We start from the raw sequence: 14353 nt of genomic DNA, 5'->3' as shown, positions 1-14353 counted from the left end.
GGCACCTTATGGCTATTGTTTAAATTCCTAGTTGGTATCTGTAATGTCATAGTGGGAAATGTTGCACCAGAAATCTAATATGACCGGATTGTACAAAGTAGGTTATATTGGATGTGTTTGGCATATATAATAAGCAGCAATACTCAAAATATATATCATTGTCTCAGATGTTCATAAGCACTATGACAAAAATTACATGAGGGAATTCTATCTCATGTTATTAAATATCTACTTGAGTAATATGCAATGGAAACATAATCTGAAGTTGCATTACTAGCAGTTACATCTCTACCACCTTGTATCATATCTTGTTTAGCATTTCATTGGCAAGTTGAAATGGAACCTGTGATCAAAAGCCTTTTCGGTTGTCCACTCCACTGGTTGGAAATGGTATAGACCATTTGTTTCTCTTTGGCTGTGTTTAGTTTATCCACTTTGCTTGATAGGATCAACTTCTATGTTGAGAAGAACGCAAATAAAGTTTACTGACAGTTGATCCCTGAAGATTACATTTGCTAGTATTGTATCCTTCTATTAAAATTGTTCCATAAGTAATCACGGAAACCAGTTCACCAATAAATAGTAATGGTATGCCAGAGATGCTTAATTTGAGCATCAAATAATTACTGTCCCATCAATACATTGATTGCTATTTTTGTCAGAAAGTAAGCTAACTGGTTGCACATTTGGTGTAAAGGACTCTGGGATTACTTCATTGTTCTTTTGTTTGTCCAATTTTAATTTAAAGTGGATTTCTCTCTCTCACTCTCTCTTCCCTCTTCTATGTGGGTGTCTTTCTAACCCTTCTGCATTGCTGAACAGTGAAAACAAGCAAACCGAGTGAAACTTGACATAAGTCATCCATTTTTTTTTATGTTACTGAAATTTTCTATCACAGGGAAACTGGAAAACTGACAGAGGTGACTGTAAGCGATAAGCTGGAAAGTTTTCGAGCATCTAAAGAGGTAATTTGAACAGAATATAACTAGACAAAAATCTTTTTGTTGGTAAACTAGATAAATTAAATGTCATTTTAGAACATTTTTGTGTCATCTGTTGCTATAGAAAATCTTTTGCTGCTAGTGACGGTAATATTGTGTTGTTGATGATAAAAATTTTGGTTTCTAGTTTTGAGAATCTGATGTTTTCCATTCTTTTTAATGCAATCTTATTTTCATTTGACACATTTGGCAATTATTGCATTTAGAAAAGAGAGAGCACTGTGTTAACTGTTAAATGACGTTTTCTGACTGTTTGATGGGACATGTTTGATCAAGAGGATGGAGATCTATTCATATCAATCCAGATTTTATCAAGTCTTCTTTTCTCTGATCCTTTACTACTGAAGATTTTAAAATTTACTGTCATTGATGATGTAGGACAGGTTAAAGAACCATCCTACTAATGCTTTTATGGTGGGAAAGGCTTAGGCATTTGATGAATTGTGAGGTAAGATTTAATGCAAAAGAAAGAGTGTTGGATTAGGAAATTTAATTAGTTGGCTAGAGTGAGGAAAACAAAGAACTTTGAGGCTGTTTCAGAATTGTAAACTCTACCCTATGCTCTTAGCAACAGAAGAAAGGATAATTCTGTAATTGCAGAAGGAAAGGAGAAGAAGAGAGGAGAGAAAAGAGGAGAGGGAAAACTATGCATGCTAACCTTCAGGAATGAATCAGAATATATTACATAGGCAACCTTCTGAATGATACAATCCCTATCGAAAACAAAATTTCTAAATAGTCCTGAACTATATATTTTATGAATTATAGCCAGGAAAATCGCAACAGGAAGCTAGTTTCCTAAGAAAAAGCCAAATTGCCAAAATGTAATGGTTGAATGATTTATAACTCATATAATTGTTTTTCTTGGACTCCATGAATTGGCATGATCAAACATCCTGCATCTTGTTGGGTGCTATACACTTCATTTAAATCAATTATGATGGCTTTATCAGTTTCTATTTGGGCGTGCTTTCATAGAGAGTTTGTCCTGTCTTTTTTTTTTTTTTTCTTTTATCTGGTGGGTAGAAGGATCCAGAAAACTTTCTATAGTCATTTTGGAAGTGGCGCTCTATGCTGTAGATATTGAGCGGGCATTGAGATGCATCTAGCTGGTATTGCCATTTTGATAATACATCACTTTGTTTCTTATCATTTGGCATGATGGTTATACATCAGTTGCTAGGACAGAAGATGAAAAGGAAAAGATTGTTTTACAGTCTCTGAAATTTGATGATTTAGTGCAGCATTTTATCTCTATTTGTGTGCAGGAATTGGTTAACGTGATTCTATTTCTTATTTGTCTTAATCACAGCTTTTTAGAGGCTTAAGTTTCCCAACAATTTCATCCGTGGGTCCAAATGCCGCAATCATCCACTACTCTCCACAGGCCGAAACATGTGCTGAGCTTGATCCAAATAGCATCTATCTGTTTGATTCTGGAGCTCAGGTTTGTCATACATATAGTTTTGCTATTGCTATTTGCTTAATGATGATTTATATTTTTTTTATTAATACTTTTGATGGAATGAATGAAGTATCTGGATGGAACAACTGATATAACTCGCACGGTCCATTTCGGAAAGCCATCAGCTCATGAAAAAGCATGCTATACTGCGGTAGGTGCCTTCAGTTGCTTGCTATAGAGACGTTACTTGCTTGGGAATTCAGCTCTTTATAGTTCTGATATCACTAACAATAACCTGTTTCTCATCTCCTAATTTTAATCTGAGTTGAATTTTTTGATTTTTTGCATTTTTTTTTGGTTATTGTTTTATTCATGCCTTATTTTCTTTCATTGTCCATTAAGGGAAGTAACTACTGCTTTGATTTTATTATGATTGTTATATTTGAATGTTAATATAAGAAATTGGAACCATGCAGGTTCTCAAGGGCCATATCGCCCTTGGTAACGCTCGATTTCCTAATGGGACTAATGGTATTGCAACTTTTACTGTTCTTTTCCTTGATGCTTTGATATATAAAAATATTAGCTGTTTTAGTTTCTAGACAAGTTCTACTTATTTTGATTTTACTCTTTCATTGACCAAATTTCACAGGTCATGCCCTTGACATTCTTGCGAGAATCCCTTTATGGAAGGATGGTCTTGATTATCGGCATGGTACTGGTCATGGAATTGGGTCTTACCTGAATGTTCATGAAGGTTGATGAACTGCAACTGTATGCCTTTTGCTGATATTTTATTATGATAGTATATAAGCTCATCAGTGGATTTATCTGGAGCAGGGCCCCATTTGATTAGTTTCAGGCCACAGGCTCGTAATGTGCCTCTGCAGGCTTCCATGACTGTAACAGATGGTTAGTATCATGCTCTTTCTTGAATTTTGTTATGATTCTGGAAGAAAAGTTTCAGTTGGACAAAACAAAAATTGTCATATACTAGGTTTAACTAATTGAATTTTACTTCTGTATTTCTATGTATGATAAGGTGACTGCCTGGGGTTTTGGTCCCTATTAACCTAGGCAGATGAACATTCATGTCCACGAAGTTCACACCCGAAGTTTAACTGAGCTTTTGACTTGTAACAGCTGCAGTCATGATGCTTTAGTTTCTCAATTATTTTATCATGCATAATTGTTCTGGTTTTCAAATCTGCACTTTGGCAGGGCATATTCGGTCAGACTTTAAAATTAGCCAGTAACCTCACCTCATACCGCTGAATATACGACGTACATTTATTGTTCAGCTGTGCATTTTGTTATTCTCTTTTCAAGAACAAAATATTTATTTATGCTGGACAAGATTTTCATAGTGTTGGAATTTCATATCTCAGAACCTGGATACTATGAGGATGGGAACTTTGGTATAAGATTGGAGAATGTGCTTATAGTTAATGACGGCAATACAAAATTCAATTTTGGTGACAAGGGCTATCTATCATTTGAGCACATAACTTGGGTAAGCTATGTGAATATCTAAATCTTCTTCCCAATTTATGTGTTAATGAGTTTAATTATGCTTCAATTCTTTTTATGCTTTTGGTGATGTCAATTGTTTTGATTCTCAAAGGAAGACTTTGTATTTGAAATCCAACAAGAAAGTGATTTAGCTCAATTATATTAGTTAGTTGCAAAAGAGGGAATCATTCATGTTGATGTAATTTTTAAGTGTATATTCTTCGTATTTTTCCTTATCATGAAATTCAGATGTGTATTCGTCTATTTAAGAGTTATTGCAAAACAGGTTTGCTGCAGCTGATCTTTAATATTAACGTTGATGATGTTTTGATGTCTAGGCACCATATCAAAGTAAGTTAATCGATGTGAGCCTATTAGTGCCGGATGAGATAGATTGGCTGAACACCTATCATTCGAGATGTAGAGATATTCTGGCTCCATATTTGGATGAATCTGAGAAGGCATGGTTGAAGAAAGCCACTGAACCTATTGCCGTCTGATCTTGACTTCTATAAACCAGAGGGTTTATTACTGCTCTGCTCTCTGTGTAAAAATAAAAATAAGGAGAAAAGAGACTTCAGTTCATTACTCGCATGACGAGCATCATCTGGATATTGCTATTTTAGTTTTCACTGGTGATTATTATTGTATTCATGATATTAGTACATAGGCCTGAGTTCTGCAAGTTTTTCAATGCATTTATGTTATAATTTCTAAATTTGAGCATTTTTCCTAAATGGTGTGGAATTAAAAAAATAAAAAAAAAAACTACTCAAGTGGTGTTGTTTTAAAAGCATTTGCCAAAAGGGTGTGTATTTGAAAGGCATTTGTACAGTGAGAAAATAAATTTGTGTTTTGAAGTTGCTTTTAAAAATATTGGACTAAATTATTCTTTTTAGAATATGTGTAGAAGGTCTTCAGTTGACCAAGAATTTTGGAGGGAGCAGTCAAGTCATTGTCTGGTATATTTAGCGAAAGAGTGTCAGGCTTAAACTCAGAAATTGGTCGAAGTTACTTTTCAAAATATTGGTTACCTAAACATATTTCTAGTGAATAAAAAATAGGCTCATTTTAGAACAAACTGCCCAAGTGAACCCTATATATATTAATATATATATAGAGAGAGAGAGAGAGGAATTGGGAGATTTCATTTATTGACTTTTTAATTTCTAAATATATAAATGCCATGATGATTTTTCCATTCACCAGCTCCCTTCGAGAGGTCTGCAAGGAAAATTTACAAGAACAAAAAGAAAAAAGTCAATGTGAGAATTTTTTCCTTCACATATTTTTTATGTTTATATCTATTTCTGCTATAAGGAAATTTGTATTAGCAAGTAACAATACAATAGAAACAGCAACACAAACACACATTCTTTTATTTCATCAATTGACTTTTTAGAAAAACACAATGCATAAGGCTATAATATGACAATGTTTTATAGTGAAACGACAATGTTTTATTATGAAACGGCAAAATGCAATTCTGTCATGTGATTAGAACCCGTGAACCTTGATTTCTTTGGCCACTAAAGAGAGTGAATTATAAGAGGTACCACCTTTGCTTAAAGCCTTCTCTGCACTATTTTTAAGCATTTTAACTCTATTTCTCATTTCTTTGTCCTCCATAATATTTCTAACCATCATCTCTATCTCTTCTCTTCCAATTATACCCTCCGTCGGATTTGTTTTTGGTCGCACGGCCACCCTAAGCTCCTCCGCCAATAAAGCTGCATTCAGTTTTTGCTCTGCGTATAATGGCCAGGCGATCATTGGGACTCCATTAGTAATACTTTCAAGACTTGAATTCCAACCACAATGGGTCAAAAACCCGCCCACTTCCACGTGGGCCAATATCTCCCTTTGTGGAGCCCATATTGGCACAACAAGCCCTGCCTTGTTGTGGGTCCTACTCAAAAATCCATCTGGGAAATAACTTTTAATCGCATCGGATTCTTGTCCTACGGTGAAATATGATGCGGATACATCGCCATTCACTGGTGGCCTCACCACCCAAATAAATCTTTGCTGACTCAGCTCCAATCCCCATGCCAGCTCTATCATTTGCTCTTCAGAGATTGTCCCACCGCTACCAAATGACACGTAAATCACTGACTCACTAGGTTGCAACTCGAGCCATTTTAATATCTCTGGGTTTCCGTGAACTGCAAACTCAACCGGTCTAACCAGTGGACCAACTGGATAAACTGGAACCCGAGTCACATTCCCTAACTTGTTATCATCTCTTAAAGCTTCAAGCGTTGATGGATCCAAATCCTCCCATGTATTAATCAAAATCCCATCAGACATTGGTATTTCAATTCCAACACGTGAAAATTCACCATAAACCCGATCGAAATTCATAATTGGGTACGCTTCAATCGTATCCTCGAACCTAACCGGTCGGAAACCTGGAATTTCTAACGGTTGTTTCCGGTTCACGTGTACTTGAACCAAATTATGAACTGTTGGTGAATATATAGCTATTGCAAGAAACCATTCATTTGAAGTTACAAAAACATACTTTAACATATGAAATTCATCTGCTATAGGAAAAGCTTCGGTACCGAATAAGTCGACAACTAAAACCGTCGGCCGGGATTTCATAGCCGATATGGATGAACGGAGAAATGGTAAGGACTGACGCATAAAGACAACAATCTTTGTTACTATATTATCATTTGGGTTAACTAGAGCAGGGATATCTACTAAAGGAAGTGCAACAATGGTGAGATTAGGGTTTGTTGATTTGAGAAGAGATTTTGTGGTAGAAGAATCACTTGCAACGATAAAAATGGTGACTTGGAAGTTATGGTGGGTGATAAGGCGCTTTCCAAGCTCAAGGACAGGGATGAGATGGCCCATGCCAGGGCTGGCTAGCATAGCTGCATGAGGCTTTGTGTTTTGCATGGCTAAAGAAGAAGAAGAAGAAGAAGACTCTTGAAGCGGTTATCTTTTTGGTTCTTAAATTTTGATGTGTTGTGGTCTCTCTGTTGCTAAGGTATTTATAACCACATGGATTATCTGCTTGCTTGGTAAAGAATTTGGAATTGTTTGAAATTTGATCGAAGCCTTCAAATTTGGGAACAGATGTTCTCCCCTCACAAACCAGCGTTATCATTATTTTCTTTAATACAAATTTACTTTTCTGGAAGCATTTAGCGTTTAAATTGATGAGAATGAACTACTTGACGATTCCATTCAATCCGAAATTGGTTAAAAACTTTTTTAAACAGAGTCTATGAACTCAACCATGGGTTAAACTAATTAAAACGCATATATATATAGTTTAAATTCCCATTTCAAATTAGTTTTCTTTAGTGATATACAATTTTTTTTTTTTTTTTTTGAACCAGATATACAAAGTCATTGATAATAAGTATGTTGTCAATCTAAATTAAGTAAAACGATAACTATTATTGTTTTAGTCATATTGCTTAATTTTGTACGAAAGGTTTTGTATTTTAATATATTGGATGTGTCAATTTATATATATTTATATAAACATACAAAAGCTGAAGCATGTTTGCTTATACAGTATAACTTTTTTTTTTTCCATTTCAGAGGAAAATTGTTTTAAATTTGTATTAGTATATATAACTTTTTTTTTCATTTGACAAATCATATATACATTTATTATTAAATTATATCCAGATGTGAAACAATTAATTTCTTTAGGGTTATAAATGTTTAATTTTTTATCATCAAGTTACCACATAAGAATATTAATTTGACGGAGAGACATGAGTCTTAATCAAGTTGTGGACATGTATGTGTATATATATATATATATATATATATATTACATTATATACAGGCTGCTTAAGTTTCTAAAATTTGGATTTCTTTACAAAATGTTATTTCCACTTAAGGATGGAGTTACATAGGGGTTTGAGGGACTACAGTCACCCAAAATTCTCAAAATGAACTCATAATCTTGGAAATTCCTTTTAAATAGAAGAGTGTGTGAAAGATTGAAAGCACTTAACAGCAAATAGTAATCAACTATGCAATTATTAGTTCTATTTTTGATATAAGAAAATCAAAAACGAAACATACACTTGCAAAACAGTACATTTTTTTGACATTAATATATTTCAATTTGAGACTCCAAGTGAATTTTTCATATCCAGTCAAAGATAAACTTTCCACAATGAAATTAGAGAACTTGCATATGAAAAAGAAATCTCCAGGAAATAGTACCTCTTCAATCAATCAAATGAAGAACAAATTCATTTATACATAGTATTATACGTATAGAATTGTATTATTGTTTTCAATTATCAATATTTAATATTTTTTTCCTAACATACAAAACCCATTGATAGAGTATATGTCATTATCTTCTCTGCCAACAATTCTCACTTCCTCTATGCTTCTTTCTCCAAAACCCACAAAACACTTGCTGAAAAAAACACCTGCAGAACAGAACTCCTACGCTTGTAAAAATGTAAGTGACCCATTTTAACATGATATATGGGCATTGAATAACAACCTTTCATAATATTCTATAACAGGAGAATGTTTTGTCGTGAAATGTTGTCTGGTAATTAGGCGCCTTAAAGGTTGAATTTAGGGCGGGGAGACTATACTCACACTCTTTGTCTACTAAAGAAAGTGAGTTATAGGAGGAACCACCTTTGCTTGAAGCTTTTTCTGCAAACATTTTAAGTATTTTTACTCTATTTCTCATTTCTTTGTTCTCTATGATCTTTGTAACCATCATCTCTATCTCTTCTCTTCCAATTATGCCCCATGTCGAATTTGTTTTTGGTCGTACTATCACGGGAAGCTCCTCCGACAACAAAGCTGCATTCAGTTTTTGCTCTGCTTATAATGGCCACGCGATCATTGGCACTCCATTTAGTGATACTTCAAGACTTGAATTCCAACCGCAATGGATCAAAAAACCCACCCACTGCTACATGGGTCAATATCTCCCTCTGTGGGGCCCACATTGGTACAACTGGCCCTACCTTGTTGTGGGTCCTAATAAAAAATGCAAACAAAACTTGACGGTTTGTAACCATAAACTAGAAAAAAAAAAATAAAAGAGAGAATAAAGTAGAAAAAATTTTTAAAATATCTTTATTTTCATTAATTTAATGCATAAGTTTGACCATAAATTTGATATATAAGCATATAAGCAAGTACTCTCTCGGTTCTATTTGATTTGGATAGTTTAATAAACAACGCATATTAAGAATTAATCAATAAAAATTAATTTACTCATCCTTAACCTTAACTGAATAAGATATTAATAAAAATATTTTATTTAATGACAATCATGACCTAAAAGATTATAATTGAAAAAATAATTATTTAAATATATAAATTTATAAACTTTCAAAACAATAATAACAAAAAAACAAAATAATCAAAATAAGACAGAGTAAGTATTAGTTTTAACAGTATCAAGAATCTTAAGCATTTGGCATTAACGCCTACATTTTATTAATTGGAATCTGGTAGGAAGCAAACCACTTATTGCATTTTGTAATTAGGAAAAGCCAAAACACAGAATGACCAAGAGGAACCATCTTCTAATAAGAGAAACATTTATATTATTTATTACATAAACCTTCTCATATTTTCTACCTCCATTTTTGAGATCGGTTAGTTTGATGAATATAGTCTATCGTTTCCATCCTTTCTTGCACTCCCCAGCAAATGAAGATAATGCATTACAAGAGGAACCACCTTCATTTAAAGCTCTTTCTGAATTCTCTTTGACTTCTTTAACTCTTTTTCTTATTTTATCTCCTTCTTCTTCATCAGCCATAATTTTTCTAATCATCATTACAATTTCTTCCCTTTTTACCACTCCATTCGACGGTAAAATCTTCGGTTTAACCGCTACCCCAACCTCCTCTGCTAACAGCGTCGCATTTAATCTTTGTTCCGCGTATAATGGCCATCCGATGATTGGCACTCCATTGGTCAGACTCTCCAATATAGAATTCCATCCACAGTGCGAAAAAAACGCTCCAGTTGATGGATGGCCAATGATCTGAACTTGTGGGCCCCACCCTGGAATCACACGGCCGATATTTTTAGTCCTTGTTAAGAATCCATCTGGTAAATAGCTAGATATATCGTCGTCTCCAACGTTTCCTGTAGTAAAAAATGAACTGTCGCCAGTTTCTATGGTGGGTCTGCGAACTACCCAAATAAATCTCTGGTGACTCATCTCAAGACCATAAGCAATTTCCTGCATTTGTTCAAACGAGAGTGTTCCACCGCTTCCAAATGAAACATAAACCACTGACTCCTTGGGTTGGTTATCGAGCCAATTTAGTAACTCACACTTTGAACCAACCTGAACCTTTCCGACCGCTCTTCGAACTGGACCGATTGGAAAAACCGGAATCTTAATAGTCTTGTACAACAAGTTCTCGTCTCTAAGAGCTGCAAGTGTTGTAGGTTCTAAAGCTTCCCATGTGTTCACCAATATCCCATCAGCTTTAGGGATTTCATTTCCAACACGAACATACTCAAAATACTGTTGATTGCTCCTGTCTAGCATCGGATCGACAACATCTTCCGGTCGAACTGGCCTGCAACCCGGAATTTCGAGATTCTCTTTTTGATCAACAAACTCTCCTTCTACCACCTGATCAAGAAAAGGTAAATATATTGTAAGAGCTAAAAACCATGCATTATTAGGCATATAAACGTATTTTGGAATCCCAAGTTCTTTAGCAATCTCTAAAGACTCAGTTCCAAACAGGTCGATGATTATGGCGGCGGGACGAAAATTCAGAGCAGATAAAGCTGAACGGAAAGCTGGGCGGATTTCACGCATCATAACAGAAATTTGGGTAACGACGGCGGCTTCTGGTTGGATGAGACTGGAAATGTCAACCGGAGGGAGTTGGATGATTTCGCAGATCTTTGCAGTCATGGCTGATTGAAGAAGTTGAGTTTCAGTTTGTGATGTGTTCGACAGTACTGTAAAAATGGTTACTTCAAAGTTGCAGAGAGTGACAAGGCGGTTTCCTAATTCAAGAACCGGAATTAGGTGGCCTAAGCCAGGGCTTGATAGGAATACTAAATGGGGTTTTGAGTTTGTTATTTCCATGGCCGAACAAGAGCTGGAAATAGAGAATAGTAGGAATTGCAGTTAGTTATATGTATGTAATTTGTTTTCTTGAAAGGAAGTTTGTTGTAATATATATATAGATATATATACACGCGCGTGCTACGATTATACACTTGATTATCCAGTAGTGTTGATAATAACTTTTTTATTATTTTTCTTTTGTTAAATGCATAAACATATTATATATTTTATAAAAAAAATTATCATACTTGTAATTTTTATTTTGATTAATTGATATTTCAATTTATAAAATGGCGTATAAAAATTTCAATTTGTAAAAACTTTTCCATTAAATGTTTCAATTTGTGAAATTTGATCAATTAATATATTTATTAAATAATTAAAAAACATGAAAACTATTTACAAAAAGTTGTATAACCCTACACATCAATCCATATTATACATATGTATAAAAACTAAAGAATAAAAAATTATTGCTAGTATGTGAAAAATGCACTATTATCAAAATATGGATATGAAAGGTTTCTCGTATTATTTGAATGCCATGAAATTTCTTTTATTAAAGTGTACGGATATACTTATGCATTTAGAAATTACGTTTTAAATTTTTTTTATGATCATATTCTAATTAGCCATAAAAATCATCAATTATCTTAGATTGATTAATAAAAGTTGTTTAATAATCAATAATATATTAATTAAGGTGGTCAGCGACTTTAATCCCTGTTAGAGTGAGAATACAGATTTGATTCTTGAGAAGTGCAGCTTAAAAACCTTTATACTACTGGGTTCGAGCTAAAGTTATGTGAGCTAGTGTTTGGATTGTCTAGTTGGCTACTACTTACAAGAGAGATTCAACAATTGAATAATGTCACATCTTGGGGTTAATTCAATTGAATCAATAATTATACATTGAATGGTGTGTATCATTTTTGGACACTTGGTTAATTTTGGATATGATTTTTGTACACTTAGTTAATTTTGGATATATTTTGGTACAATTGGTTATTCAGATCCAATTAATATTGGATTTGACAATAAGTCTAAATTGGTCACCTAAGCATAAGTAATTAATACTCCCTCTGTCCCATTTCATTTGCTTGTTATTGCTTTTTCAGATGTCACCAAATATTTATAAATTTTTTAAATTTATATATTTAAAAAATTATTTTTCTATAATAACTTTTATGATTATTCATTAAATGAATGACTTTTATTAATAGATTAACAAGTTAAGCATAAAGAAAGATAAAATAATTTTTATTGACTAAATTTTTAATATACATGTTTTATAAAATTATGCAAATAAAATGGAACAAAAAAAGTATTTCATAAAGCAATAATAAAATATAGAAAACAAAATTGATCTCCAATCCAATTACAACTCCATTCAAATTAGAATCCATTCCATTTAAATTCAGCCAAGAAATTCATTACAAAAAGGACGAAACAACCTTTTAGAGAATTAAAAGCAATAAAGAATAATAAATTCAATTCGAAAGGCCTATAAGACTTGTATCACTAATTACAAACAAAGAGTAGCTCAACTTTATATATTACTTTAACTTCAACTCAACTTTATTATTTTAACTTTGTGTCACATTTAATTTTTAGTTTGACTCATCAAATATTTGAATATATAAAATTATATTAATTAAACATTTCAATTTGCAAAATTATTTTATTAAACACTTCAACCTGTAAAATTAAATCAATTAAACACCTACTAAATAGTTTAAAATTTTAAAATTATTATTCTAAAAATTACACTAATTCAATATTTTACATATAAAAGACCAAAACACTAAAATCTATTACAGTCAGTGTGAAGAGGTATGCAATTATCAAAATTTGTAAGTTTAAATACACAATTCATCATCTTGAAGTTTAAAAAGTAAGAGTTAAAATTGTAAAATTCAGGAGTTAATTTGTGTATTTAACCATCTCCAACGTAATAACATGCCCAAATATACTCTTATGTGTAGAAAGTCCATTTGGTTTGTAAAGAGTTGACAAGCTCTTTCCCTTTCAATTCTTTCTTTCCCCGTAAAATCATAGATTATTTTAATTTATTTGCTAGGTCTAAAAAATTGAAAGTTAAAAACAAAAACTTTCTTCAACGTTGTTATATGTTAAGTGTGCGAGTCTGATGTGTAAAAAAAAAAAAAGACGTTGTCCATCACGCCTTCCGTTTTCAGAGAGCCTGTTCGACTGCGCGACTCGATTTTCTTTTCTTATTTTTTATTTTCCTTTATGTCTTCTCTTTTATTCCCACACAAATTTCTTCTTGCACTGAAATTGGTTCTTCTTCATGCATTGGTTCTTCTTTAAAATCTAACATCTACAAATACACATTTAACTATATCGCTATCCACAACTTCTATTTATTAAGACACATCAGCCACGATCCATGATTGCGTCGGAAATACTCTAAGTATTTAATGGATCAAACTAAAAGTGCCACGATCCATGATTGCGTCGGAAATACTCTAAGTATTTAATGGATCAAACTAAAAGTTAAGGATGCTAAAATATTAAACTAAAAAAGTTCAAAGAGATCATGATATTTATAAACATGATATTGCATGTCAAATGTGAAATAAAAAGAACTAGCTTCCCTTTTTTCTCTTACCAGTATCTAATGATAAATCATATCAAGATCTTGAAAATACGAGATAATGTTGAAGTTAAAAAGGAAATTAATTCAAGAACCACAAGATCATGTGGACATAGAAAGTACTCCAGTCAATAATCAGGCTTATCACATTGCTAACATTATTCAAAGAAGATAAATCAATAATTAAGAACTGGAACTCGGAAGCCACAAAATTGGCTGGTACATTACAATATCGAAGGTGACATGCCTCATGAGACACACATCACGTGGGGAAGGGGTCCCTTCTTCTAAGATGCTCCTTTGACCCACAAAACGCCACAAAAAATTGCAGAAAGTCAGTTTGGTATGCATCATCCATTCACAACAAACAAAACTTTCACATACCAAGAAATGGGCCTACTAGTTCTTCCAAACTAAATTACAACCAAATTATCCAAGTTCTTTCAGTAGCTGCAGGCCTTGTCTTTGGGGCAAAACACATCTAAGAGCTCTTCTGCTAAAACTAAATATTTAAATGAGCTTCTCTATCTTTTCCACATATTTTCTTCCATCTAATTGCAAAATATACTTTTTAAGATTATGACATTAGAAACATAGTTTTTCCAAATTCTAGAATTAAAATTTTTAAAACTTTGTCAAACAGTCTTAAGATTTGTTATCAACACAGGCTCTTCTCCTACAAGCCAAGTAGGATGATGAGCTTCTTACTGCAGGACATTAAAATTGTGTTTCCTTTAGCCATAGTTAGCTCAGTT

General features: G+C 33.1%; 3 protein-coding genes across 5 annotated transcripts in view; 1 reads left to right on the top strand and 2 right to left on the bottom strand.

Moving 5' to 3' along the window:
• Positions 1-4636, top strand: part of APP1 (aminopeptidase P1) — a 10258-nt gene extending 5622 nt beyond the window's left edge. The window contains exons 9-16 of one of the 3 annotated variants that reach the window (XM_012223688.4): positions 899-965; positions 2314-2448; positions 2537-2617; positions 2883-2937; positions 3059-3163; positions 3247-3318; positions 3795-3919; positions 4257-4636. In XM_012223688.4, coding sequence (XP_012079078.1) covers positions 899-965; positions 2314-2448; positions 2537-2617; positions 2883-2937; positions 3059-3163; positions 3247-3318; positions 3795-3919; positions 4257-4418 — 802 coding nt within the window. In that variant the 3' untranslated portion in view covers positions 4419-4636. Of the gene's footprint in view, positions 1-898; positions 966-2313; positions 2449-2536; positions 2618-2882; positions 2938-3058; positions 3164-3246; positions 3319-3627; positions 3753-3794; positions 3920-4256 lie in introns of those variants that run through there. The other 2 variants (XM_089719153.1, XM_089719154.1) reach the window with 2 other exon arrangements.
• Positions 4637-5325: 689 nt separating this feature from the next.
• LOC105639951 (UDP-glycosyltransferase 72E1) lies at positions 5326-6872 on the bottom strand. The gene has a single exon (XM_012224157.3). The coding sequence runs from the start codon at positions 6826-6828 to the stop codon at positions 5416-5418; it is 1413 nt and encodes a 470-aa protein (XP_012079547.1). The 5' UTR covers positions 6829-6872; the 3' UTR covers positions 5326-5415.
• A 2420-nt stretch (positions 6873-9292) lies between these two features.
• Positions 9293-11073, bottom strand: LOC105639952 (anthocyanidin 3-O-glucosyltransferase 5). Its single transcript, XM_089719830.1, has one exon. The coding sequence runs from the start codon at positions 10997-10999 to the stop codon at positions 9554-9556; it is 1446 nt and encodes a 481-aa protein (XP_089575956.1). The 5' UTR covers positions 11000-11073; the 3' UTR covers positions 9293-9553.
• Between the last annotated feature and the right edge of the window lie 3280 nt (positions 11074-14353).

The sequence above is a fragment of the Jatropha curcas genome, chromosome 3, assembly GCF_041381405.1.
Source record: "Jatropha curcas cultivar XTBG-Jc1 chromosome 3, XTBG_Jcur_1.0, whole genome shotgun sequence".
NCBI lineage: Eukaryota > Viridiplantae > Streptophyta > Magnoliopsida > Malpighiales > Euphorbiaceae > Jatropha > Jatropha curcas.
Note: the sequence above shows the minus strand (reverse complement) of the source record. Positions and strands in the feature narration are given on the sequence as shown.